General features: G+C 34.2%; 1 protein-coding gene across 2 annotated transcripts in view; it reads left to right on the top strand.

The window, feature by feature from the left end:
• LOC112044580 (neuroligin-4, Y-linked) overlaps window positions 1-12,571 on the top strand; it is a 118,035-nt gene extending 105,464 nt beyond the window's left edge. For both annotated transcript variants that reach the window (XM_024080452.2, XM_024080451.2), the window contains exons 10-12: window positions 7,932-8,083; window positions 8,333-8,491; window positions 8,565-12,571. In XM_024080452.2, coding sequence (XP_023936220.2) covers window positions 7,932-8,083; window positions 8,333-8,491; window positions 8,565-9,420 — 1,167 coding nt within the window. In that variant the 3' untranslated portion in view covers window positions 9,421-12,571. The remainder of the gene's footprint in view (window positions 1-7,931; window positions 8,084-8,332; window positions 8,492-8,564) is intronic.
• Window positions 12,572-12,977: the final 406 nt, after the last annotated feature.

Genomic DNA, 12,977 nt, shown 5'->3' with positions numbered 1-12,977 from the left:
GCGCGACGAGTGGCGCTTGGGCGCCCCTGAGATCGCGGCACGCGGGTGTAACGCACCCCATGCACTACAGGTAAAGACTCTAGCTCAAAGCGCCCCGGTGCAATCATCACCGTAGCGCCCTCTATTACATGTATATACCCGGGTTAAAATCAACGCACTCCCTGCACCATAGGTAAAGAAAGACGCCTCTATTAGAAGTAAATACGCGCACGTCGCGTTCATCTCTTCGCTTTAAATATAGACGATCGATTTAATTTATTTCTTTTCGATCGTCTATATTTAAAGCCTTGTCTTTACCATTTCGGCGCCCCCTAGGATTTGGCGCCTGGAGCGACCGCTCCGTTCGCCGTATGGACGGTCCGGCCCTGTATGGAATATTGTCGTTATTTCGATTTTATGAAGGTTAAAAGCTTGTCAACCAAATGTCTTTTATCGTTTATGATTAATTTAAATAACTGTGAATGGGTTGGTTTGAATAACTGCAAATTAGTCAGTTCATTTAAGTAGCTAGGTAGGTAGTATTACAGCTACTTAAAAAACTGACTATTCTATAGTTGATATTGTGTTCATTTAATAGCTAGTAGGTACCTGGATGACCAAGCATTGCTCGATATTTTTTGGTACATTTTCTAAAAATAAAAACTAGTTCATTCGAGTCGTTACCGAGATTCAGATTACATTTTATACAAAAATTGCTCGTTTATATAAATAAAATAGCTCTGAAATATTGTGTTCATTTGAATAGCTGTGAAAGATTCCGTGTGGGATCTGGTAACTTGAACAACTCGTTAGATAGCGCACAGTTTAAATTTCAACATTTCCGTTTCATTAAAGTTTGCCAAGTTATCATCATCAAAGGAAAGTTCTGTTAGTACATTCGTAGATACCACATTGTTTGCAACTCGGAACCTTTAGACGGCATTCGTGCTACTTAAACTTATGCTAATTATAGTGGATACTTAACCATTGGCTCAACATGCAAAGTATGAAACTTTTCAAGTTAAACCATCATAGTTATCACCTAGTCCTACTACTTTAAATAAGAAGAGATTTAGAGCTTGAACTCACCTAAATTCGAGTTGGCAGGTTTTGACTTCTACAACTCTCCAACACACAAATACACTTACTTACCCACTAAACTAAAAAGGTAAAAATAACATCGTATGCGCTACCTTCTGATCAGTTTAAAGGCGGTAGCAAGCCAGTGATGTATTAATTCAAGCCATTAAAATTACAAAATTGCTATGGTTCCTTCAGAAACGGCTTTAACTGTTCTTCACCATACCCTTAATACAGTCACAACCCATCTTGGTGGAAAGTTCTCATCAGTCAATACTGAACAAGCTTTTGTAAGTTATTCGTAGGAACAAGCTGTTATCGTCAAGTATCAAGTTAACGAGTTTGTTAGATGGGGGTTACTCGATACTAAATACTACGGAGAATCCGTTGGAAGTCGCTCCAATTTCATAATATAACAAACTACCTACATTATCGAGTTGACTTGTTGGTTCTGCGGTTTATCTATGTTGCTGCGGATTATGAGGTCTTGGTTCAAGCTATCAAATGTTGAGCTTTCTTTTGTTCAAGATTTTTTAGCTCTCAAAGCCGTTGGTGTTACATCCCCAAACCTTAGTGAGCTTAAGCCATCATTATGATATCTGGCGATAGATTTCTACTTAAGATCAGGTAGACTTCCCTCAACTATCAGTATAAAATACTGTTCTGTTCCCAGCTGAACAAAGGCCTTCTGTAAAGACCTTTATATGCTTCGGTCTCGACCCGCTAACATTCAGTGACTAGTCTGTAAAACGTTATAAAAAAAATGTCCTCTACCCTATCAGAGGACCCCGAACTAAGCTTTCTCTGTTGCGGGGCTGCCACTGAAGCACCTTAGACCTGTTTGGATAAAAAAAGTTATTTCATTCTTCAAATAAAAAGTCAATTAGATAGATATAATAAAAAGTCAAGGAGATAGATACGAATGATTTTATTTTATGTTTGTACCTCATAACTTTGTCATTTCTTAACCGATTTTGAAAATTCTTTTTTGTTTGGAAAAGCATAGTTCCAGATTCGTTATTCGTCCGATTTAGTGGCACTATCGTTCACTATGCTAGGTCACACTAAAAACAGAAAAATAAAACTTTTTTATCCTAAAAAGCGTAATATAACATCGCTAAATTCTGATCACTTCGAAGGTGGTGCCAACACAGTGATGCATTACCTAAAGCCGATTAAATCATAAAAGATTTATTTAAAGAGTTCTTTCCCGTGGTTCTTTCAGAAACGGCTTAAATTAATACGTCACTGGCTTGGCACCGCCTTCAAGGTGATCAGGTGTGATGTAATTCATACAATGGTTAATTCATAAGTTAAATAAATACTAAGTCTCAAATGTTTTGTCTGAAAATTCAGTCTCAATTAAGTTACGTATTAAAGGAGTAAATTAGACTATACCACAATTTTTCGATATTTTCTTTAGCAATTATTTCCAACAATTTTAACTCTCGCATGAAGTTTATCTAAGTAACTTAATTATTTCTCTTCCAAGTTTTATTTCAATTCAATATCAACGAGTTTACCTCACGGTGTTTTTCTTTCTTAAGTTAATTTAATACTTCATTTAGATTAAAAAGATGTTCTGAGTACGAAACACTTTTACTGAATCTGTGTAAAGCAGTGATTTATATTCAAGGAGCGTTTCTGAACCGGGTTTAGAGTTCAAACCGTTACTTGGAATCAAGATTTCCCGGCAAACACGAACGACCACTTGACAAATGGCCTAGTAGCAATATTTTGCTACCAAAATGTTGTTTTCCAAGCGAATCGATCGCGCTATTAGTCACGGAACGTAAATCTCTGACGTCATGTAGTTTAGATAAAGCAATATGTTTTTAAAAAATATCTATTAATAACTGCTAACAATGTCACTGTTATTTATTAGTTTTGTGCATGTTGTTTTAGTTGTTTTTTTAACAAGATCATATTCCTATGACTCCATGCATGTTGCAGTAATAAGCTTTCATCAATGACCCATAAATTTTATTTCCTCTTTAAAATATTATTGTAGATTTACTGTAGTGTACTGATACACATTTGTATGTGAATGATCCCAACTTGCGTGCTCGACTTATATTTAAACGCACCACAGATGTGGGTAATCCACATACGCTACATTTACCAACATAAATGAACGCTGTATTGCGATCTCACCTGTGTAATTGTACAGGACATCGTACTGGAAAAATCTATCGTCTTACGTATGTACTGCTGGTAGGTTGGCCACTAGCGACGGCCTATGCTAGCACTGGACAACATTGTTATAGAATAGCACTACTGCGCTATTTTGAACAATGTTTTTATCACGACATGATTGGGAATTTCGGTCGTGTCTAACTTTCTCCATCTATAGTAGCGTGTTAAACGAAGAGAGATACATGCAAATTTGAAACTCACAATATAGATTTTTGAAACATCGTTAGTGAATAGCGCTATAGATCAGCTTGCCTATTCACACAGTCTTTATTATCAACCTATTAGAATAAACATCAAAACAATTGAGAAATGCCATCTACCTACTGTATGATATCCACCAGTAGTCCCTGGATTATGTTTATTAGATAGACTTTCAATTTCGTGTCAACTAGCATAGTCAAAGATAGTGCTAGTAGAATGCTGGGCAAGTTAAAAAATAATAAAATCTTAAATTGACCAGACTTGCGATAACGACATTCTGCAATACCGTATCGCAAATAAAGTTAACCGTTTGCAAATCAATGACGCTATTAATCACAGCGCATGAATCACTAAGCCATGTTTATTTCCATTTTTTTATCCTTTAGATAGAAAATGCTGATAGACGCGAAACGGCGTCTTCATCCGTACATTTTCCTATTTCGTACTAGGTATTTACTGGCGTCTGATTATTTTTCTGACCTAGATTTTACCTTTGCTGTTGTATTGTCCTTCTTGCTGCGTCAAAACGAAAACGGGGTTTGTTTTTGTAAGTTATATTTTTAACGAAAACAGCAAAATGTTTATTGTATGAATTAATTAAACTAAATTAAAAAAAACACAAATTGAACAAAGCTGTTGAGTTACTGACAGTGTCGTCTTGGCATAAACCACACTTTTACACTTTCCCAAGCGTTGGTACTTCCTAATATTTTTGTTTTTGTTTTTATACATTATTTTTTATAACAATATCAGCAAAATTTTCAACTTCAGCAATTTGTAAAATATAAATATAATAACATCGAAAATTCACGAGTTACTCGCTTACCCAAGATTTGGTACCTACTTCCAAATTTATTTTCTCTTATCCACTGGGATTGAAATAAAAAGCACCAAATAATATCTGTCTATAAATAAACTCAAATCTGTTATCTCCGAAATTAATAATCTCGCTAATTTCAAAAGATCAAAAACAATTTCGTATCGGGAATTCAAAAGATTCAAAAGAAATGATTTCTCTGAAATCGTCCTGCCTTTTATTTGAATAGTGTATGAAATGAAAATGTTACCTCATATTTTAATACCGCCTTTGAAAATCGGAGCGTTTGCCCAAAAGTTCAATATTGAGCCGTGCAGTATTCGAGCTCGTTCCATATTTATCATTCACTCGTAATTTTGGAACCTTTCGTGATGTAATGTGAACGTATTTTGTATAAAAGTTTATTTATATTTGAACGTCAGCGTCGGAGTTTTAATCTAATGTAATAAATTCCACAGTTTCAGTCTTTGTCAATATGAATATGTACCTACGTAGGAGTATTATGAATTTTTAGTAGGTACAGAATATAAAATTTAAATTCAGGATTTAACTACTAGAACTACCAATATCATGAGTCTCTGCTTTTTTTAAATAAATATTTGTCATACCTTTTTTAATATAACTAATAATCCATTACCCTATTATTATTATTATAACGGAATATTTAAAGAAGAGAAACTACTTAAAGGAATATCTACAACTTTACTGAGGTTTCTATAGCTTACATAATTGCAAATAAAGAACGCACATATGAAATTAAACAATTTTTTTACAAATTTTTTTTAATTTAAAAAGAGTTGCTAGATAGCACGAGAGTTTTGTACGAGTGTACGAGGTTTCTCAAATATTAATCTACGTGCGATCGATGTGGATGTTCTGAGATTCTCTGTCTACGCTCCTCAACTTCAGTGACTTGTGTGGTAGAAGTAGCAGTGTTCAGCGCCGACATATATTCGGCATTTTATAATATATTCTTCTTTTGTAGTCTGCCTCTATTGCACAGAGGTTAGCTTATGCCATTATTGCCATGCGGATGTATGTATGAATAAGCTTCTGAAACCGAGTCTTGGGTTGGACTATGGGTTATTGAGTTTCTTAGTAGCAATTTAAAAAAAAAAAGTTGCGAAGATTGTGGTGCTACACTTCCGCTACTCGGAGTCCATGGTTCCCATTTTGTCCCGGTGACTACCGTTAACATCTGACAGTGATTGTTACAGAATAAACTTTTTTCTACTCTAACCGTATAACATACTGCGACTTACAAATCACCATAAATCGCAGCGTATAACTGTAACTATAAGTGAGCTCTAAAAAATGGTCAAACTAAAAAAATACGCTACATTAAAAGAGTTATTATTATTATTATTACAAAATTATAAAGGATTCTGTCTAGACAGGCCGAAATCCGTTTGCCTATTTATCTAGCCCTTTACCTAGACACAACAAATAGAAGACAATTATACAGTTATTCTTATAAATAACATAGGTAAACATCGAAAGCAAATTTAAGCGTCACGAAAGAAGAAATCTTCGAAGACATTATGCCCTATTGTGTATTTATTATTTGCCTGTTATTAAAAGGCTTTCGTAATATCGTTCCAAATGTTTTCGATATAAAACCTTATTAAGTACGTTTGAGTTAAATATAAATACACTTTTAGTCTACCTTATAGACTTCAATTATTGGAATTTTGTCTCCTCTTATAAGCTGTAGTCATATTTATTTACGTTGATCATTAACTTACGTACATCGACTGTAAAATGGAAGTGATTACCGTAAACTTATTATTGCATACAGGTTCTAGGTTATCATACAGGTCTCATATTTATTTATCTAATTAAATTATTATGGAGACATTTTTTCTGATGAATATGATAATATGTAGATTATAAACGTGATTAGATTTAAGGCAAGTGTCCCAAGGAGTAAGAGCTGTGATAGCCCAGTGGATATGACCTCTGCCTCCGATTTCGGAGGGACCGGATTCGAACCCACAATCCGGTCCCGGTTATGAACTTGATGATTATGAATCACGTTCGTTACTTATCTTAATCCAAAAATTACGCCTTTACGCGACTACATAGGTCCAATGTAAGCATAAAAAGAGTATAATATGTCTAGTAAATTTTATTATATATATTTGTATACAGGAAATAAAAATATAATAAACACGCAGATATAAATATGGGTGTTTAAATAGAAAACACCCAGAAAACCCAGGCTTATCAACAAATACTTTCTAGTAGTGGGAGTCGAACCCACGGCCGTGGATGTAGAAAGCAGTTGCTACTCGGCCGTCATAATTATCAGCATATTTGCACAACCCACTACTGGGCCAGTTCTCCCTACTAATAGGAGAGGGGGTATGGAGCTTAGACTCAAAACTTTTCGAATGCGGTTTTGTAGGCTTTTGTTAAATTCTTCAACGACCACTATTTAATGCTATTGATTATCATCTAAACTGACATCTTATAACCGAGACACGTTAGCTAAATATTTCTTAGAAGAAAGAAAAGCTCAGCACGTCTTACCTAGGACTCGAACTCAGGACTCGACTCATTAACCTAACCATTGGACTAACGAGGCAATTCCTACGCGGTGTCTGAAAGTGATCCTACGGCTGACTTTACATCAAGTGTGCACTCACCCTAATTTTATCTTTAGTGTGCTTTTACCGCAGCTTTATCGTAGCCAAGTGACTCACAAAACATAAATCTGCCATGTCATACACAACCTACAAAGTTACTGCAACTTTCAATGTGACACTGAATTTCAAAAGATACTCGTACGAAAGCAATATTTGTGATCGCAAAATGTTCAAAGTTTAAAAAGAAATCATTTCTGAAGTCAAAGGAGTCGAACTTACTCCTATATTTGGATGTTGTTAGTTTTCGTGAATTTTGATGCTGTTTTCTTTATAATTTTTTTTTAGAACCACTAAATCAGGTATTTTCTGGTTTAATTAATCACAATCGCTTTATTAACAAAATAGCTTCCTCCAGGCACATGCAAGTTGTGGAACTCCGAACTGTTATCTTCACTAACAGATTTCTAAGTTTCTGTTAGGCTGGAAAGACACATCATCCATACATATAACTAAAATTGAAGGGTTTGTCTGTGATTTCAAAATAACTGTGTTTTTCTAGTGCTTATAGCTATTTACACGACACTAGAGCACAATAAAGCTTTTTTTAAATTTATTGTATATCTGACTGTCTTTGAGTTTGTCCAGGAAAATCTCTGGAATGGCAGAACTGATTTTGATGGGAGTTTCACTGGAAGATAGTAGAGGTTTTTCCCGCAAAATACATAGATTTGTAAAAAACTAAATTCTACAGTCTGCGTCCGCTAGTTAGGAATATAATATAGTTTGGTAATTCAAGTGTTAATAGACGGGAATTTATTACTAAAATCACTTTACAATTCCCTATACAAAATCACTACACACTACACGGATCACTTGCTGCGTACTTGTTTGTTAGATTTGGTTATTACAGCGATAAAAAACAATAATTTTTGACTGACTCTTTAAATGACTATATAGGACGAATCTTGAATTAGAATTTAATAAAGTAATAGTAACTAATTCAAAAAATTAAAAACGTTTATTTCAGTTTCTAAAATGACATAACTAAATATGTTTAATTTCTCCATCAGAGACAAGGCTGCATCCATGGCGAGGAGCTGCCCTACATATTCGGCGCGCCGCTGGTCGGCGGGTTGGCACACTTCCCGCGCAACTACACCAAATCCGAAGTAGCGCTGTCGGAATCAGTTATGCTGTATTGGGGGAACTTTGCCAAAACGGGGTAAGCGATTTTTAGCAAAAAAAACACCCGTTGTTTCAATATCAGAAATATTTGTCTGGTTGTATTGCATTTCTAGTTGGAATTCTATTTTTACTCCATGACAATTTGTGTTGTTGTACAATGTACTATTGACAGTTATTAAGTTACTGACCTAATGTTGGCAAGATTGTAAAGTTATTGTTTGAACACGAACTTCATGCGTAATATCTGACGACAGAATTATAACAGTTTCATTGTTTTCTGTATCAGAAACCCGAACGAGGCTCAGGAAAGTGATCCTATCAGAGCTGGAAGACAAGAAAGAGTAAGAATGAAGAATATAGAATGGACAGCGTACGAAGCTGTGCACAAAAAATACTTGAATATTGACATCAAATCAAAATTAAAGAACCATTATCGAGCTCACAGGTTAGTGAACCAAAAATTTATAATTCTGAAAATTAATTTTTTAGAAACTTATTTAAATTTTCCTCGTTCACAGGCTCTCGTTCTGGTTGAACCTAGTACCAGATCTCCATAGACCTGGTGGAGAAGACGTTCCTCAGTCTCACCATCAGCTAGAAAATGAGGATACCTCACTGCAGCCGACGTTAAAAAGTTTTACACCACCATTCAAAAAGACTACTGAAATGGTACTCACAGACACTGGTTTAGCTACCAAAGTTCCTTTGTTAACTGTTCTAAATGTTACATCACCGTTAAATTTTAATATAGTGGGACTTAATTCTATGACTCCGAGTACAGTCGGGGCTTCTGAAGTACACAAATCTGAAGGTTCAACCACCGCTCCTCCGGAAGATGGATTCGCAGCGTACTCGACTGCTCTTAGTGTAACAATAGCTATAGGTTGCTCTTTGCTCATATTAAATGTACTTATATTCGCCGGTGTTTACTATCAAAGAGACAAGACAAGAATGAACGGCCAAGATAGTCACGTAAATGGATCACATTTAAAAAAACGTGTAGAAAACGGTCAAATGCCGAACAATATTTGTGGTGATTTAGAAGGAGCATTATCGTTTCAAACAAGTCTCAAAAATGACCCAGCGACCATTTTGAGTCATCACCACACACATTCACATCATCAATTACCACCACCTGAATTCGCTGATTTACCTAGTAATAATGTAGCAGGTATGGCGACTTTGCCAAGAGCGCCGCCGCCGCCTAAAATAGGTAAAAGCAATATAAATACGCTAGCCAGCGGCCAGTTGCAAGAAAATCAGCCGTTACTGTCAGCACATCAAATGCAAATGATAAACACGAATACGCTGACAAAGAAGAACACGCAGTTGAACGCAAAGTCGAATGTGACAATGGAGGAACTGCGTGTGTGACGCCAGCGTGCCTGACTGCAGCGAGCCGGCAGTTGCAGTGACGTGGTGCACCACGACGAGATCGTGTGACTCCCGCCGGACCTTCTCAAGTGCGTTACAGATTATATTTGACTTTCAACGCGCTAATAAGAAGGCGTTAATAGTGAACAAATGACTAAACGAATTCATTAGTGAATGTGATGTTAAAAACAATTGTTTCCAATAATATTATTACCATATCCGTAAAAAAACTTGAAGAAATAGATTTTAAATAAGTTGGAGTGTTTAACGGTGTACCGGACGTTATTAATGTATTCGATGTAAATCTTTGTATATATATGTAATGTTTAGAAAGTAATATAAATTTATGTACATACTATACGATAGTTTATGAGGCGGAGCCGCATATCCATCCTAATAATTATGAACATGATGCTAAAGATTGTCACGTAATTAAAATTTTGTGATAACTCTGTCGGTAGATCTATAACATAAACCTCTTGAAAAATATGTTTACAAAATATTACTTTCAAGGAACAAGGTTTATTAGAAATATCCTTCCTTAATTATTTGTCATATAATAGAAAAGAATTTTTTATTTCAACAATATTTGAATTCTCAGACAAGAAAATTACTTTCAATCTTCCATTGTTAGGTAGAAAGATAGTTGCTTAAATCTTATTCTATTAATGTAATATGAATAAAAAATAAGCAATTGTCTTATCTGAAAGAAATGTCTGAAGACTTAATTAAAGATGTCTCGAAAAAACTTGATAATTTAAGAAAACATCCAGTTTTTTGTATCGTGTATATTAATTATAATTATCTACATTGAAATGTGTGTGTATATTATTTTAGTTTAATTTTAGTTCTTAACATAGATGGACCAATAGTTTTGTAAATATGTAAATAATTTTAGCTAACGGTATAACAGGTTGTAATGATACATTAATCCTTGTTCAACTTCATCTGACTTATCATTATTTAATCTTTCAATGTTATTATTCTGGTGCTAACTTTGTTGTACATACATCTTTAAGCTTTATGAGTTTAAAACAGCGTTTCTCCTATTTACTAAGTACTTTAAATTATACGATTCACACTTTTGTTTATTAAAGATTTATGTACAGCAGAACTATCACTATTTTCAAATTTGGTTTAATTTTCTATATAAATCAGTCTGTTTGCTGTAACTTTAATGACATTTTAAATTTAGTTTCCAGTTTTATCTTCATCAATCTGTTATTATACAAGTCTTAAAGTCTGTGTGTTTCTAAAACTAATTTGATTGTTTTAGGTAATTAGATGATGTATCGTCCATTTGAGTTTAATTTATTTTAAGACGCACTGTGTATTTGTGTTTTTTGTTATCTGTAATGGGTGATTCGCATTCATCTAGATATTGAATCCAATAAGTTGTTTTCTGGATTGTAATAGAATAATCTGAATTCATCTATTTTGTCTTCTATTTGTATGTTAATATTATGTTTTTAAGTATGCATGAAACTCTGAACTAGTACAGAATGTACGCTAGATTGTAAAGAAGACTGCCAATACTGGAGTAAGCTTCAAATTACATATTATTAAAATGATAGTATTATGTGGCATTACTTAGCAGACTTATTAGTAATTGTATGGTTCTATCTCAAGTAAGACCGTTCCGTTCAGACTGATTTGTGTATATAGCAAACATTAGTTAAAATGTTTGCTATATATACAAATATTGTTATTGTTATATGTATAAAACAACTCAAACTTTAAGAAATCAATTATAAGAAAACACAGTCAAAGCTCAATGGTCTTAGTGAGATCGAAAGGACGCTAATCTAATTGAAATTATTCCAAATTTCTGTTTATGAATTAGTCCAGCATCGAGATAATACATGAATTTCGTGATGAGTATACTTCTAATTCTAAAACTCGATTGCATAGATTGTGGATTCAGAGCCTGCGATAGCTAGACATACCTTATTTTATGAAGGCTAAAAATTTATCAACATTTTCTCCTACCATGTGTACTTGTAAGCACAGTCGTCATTTAGATTTCAAGTGTCCAGATCTTCTATAGGGTAGTTGACTCATATCAAATTCTACTAACCATACTTTAAACGCGAAAGTTTGTATGTATGTTTGGATGTTTGTTACTCTTTACCGCCGCTACTACTGAAGCGATTTGGCTGAAATTAGGAATGGGAATTTACTGCTACTTTTTATCCCGAAGAAATCCATTGTTTCCCGAGATTTGCGAAAAGTGATGATTCTGATGACATGAATATTTGTTACTCTTTTACGCCTCGACACTGAACCGAATTAGCTAAAATTTGGTATTGAGATATTTTATAGCCTGAATTAACACAAAGGCTACTATTAATCCCGGAAAAATCCATGGTTCCCGAGGGATTTGTGAAAAACGAAATTCCACGTAGCATTCCAAGTTACGAGCATCCGCGTTTCGTGTAGTACATGGAATAGGTTGCCGAAACATATTGATATTAATTAACAAAAGTTAAGGATTTCTTATAAAACTTAATTTAAAAATCATGTATTTTTAAAACTTTCCAAACGTCAAAAACATTACAACGTCACAAAATGGACGACAGCGTCCATTTTGTGACGTTGTAATGTTACTTGATGTACTAAACGTCGAACTAGTTGTTAAGTAATATTTTTGTCAATCACTCCGTTTGTAAATGATTTGTTAATGTGACGTCATGAAAAAGTTGAAATTTAGACCATCATGGATGACAAGTGTTTTAGCTTGTAATTTTTTTTCAATCTAGTAGAATGGTAATGAACAATTTACCGTTTTAAAATGTCAACTAGCCTATTGTCCCACTTTTAAACTTACTTTATAAAATGAAGTATGTCTGGTTATCACAGACGCTTACACGGATTACATGGATTTCGTGAGAATGTACTTCTAATTTTAAAACTCGCTTATTATATAGATTGATTTTCCAAACAAATTATAGTAGCAAATAGATCATGTTTTACTGGTTTTAAGTGTTGGTGTTTTATACACAATCATGCGATACCATTGTTTTGTTTTAGCAAGTATTTTTTTTTCATTTATATTATTTCAGTACCATTGGAAACTTGAACAGTCTGTACAGAGACAGATAAATAAGTTAATGCAGACTAAAAACTTTAATAAAATAAATTAAAAAGTATATTTTGTTTTATTTTTTAATTCATTGTAATTGTAAGTTTGAATAAAACTTTGGGGAAATTTTGTCTCTTATGACTGAGGATTGTGATCAGTACTGGTTCTGGGTCCGAGTCCTGGGTCAAACTGTGACAAATACTGAAATCATCAGTAGCGCAGAGATTGGAAGCTAGTACAAGCTAGCGATATTACAAATCTCGGAGAGGCGTTGGTCCCTTTCGTTATCATTAATATTTGATTTCATGATAACCCAAAACCTGCATCAAGTAATAAACTACTTGGAAGATAAATCTATATAACCTCTCCTCTAAAAAGAGCCCTTATTGTCCCTGTAACGGGTCACTAAAATGAACTCCGATGATGATGATAATGATGATGATTGTTTTACACCTGCAGAAAGAATAAATTAATT

This window comes from Bicyclus anynana, chromosome 4, assembly GCF_947172395.1.
Source record: "Bicyclus anynana chromosome 4, ilBicAnyn1.1, whole genome shotgun sequence".
NCBI lineage: Eukaryota > Metazoa > Arthropoda > Insecta > Lepidoptera > Nymphalidae > Bicyclus > Bicyclus anynana.
Note: the sequence above shows the minus strand (reverse complement) of the source record. Positions and strands in the feature narration are given on the sequence as shown.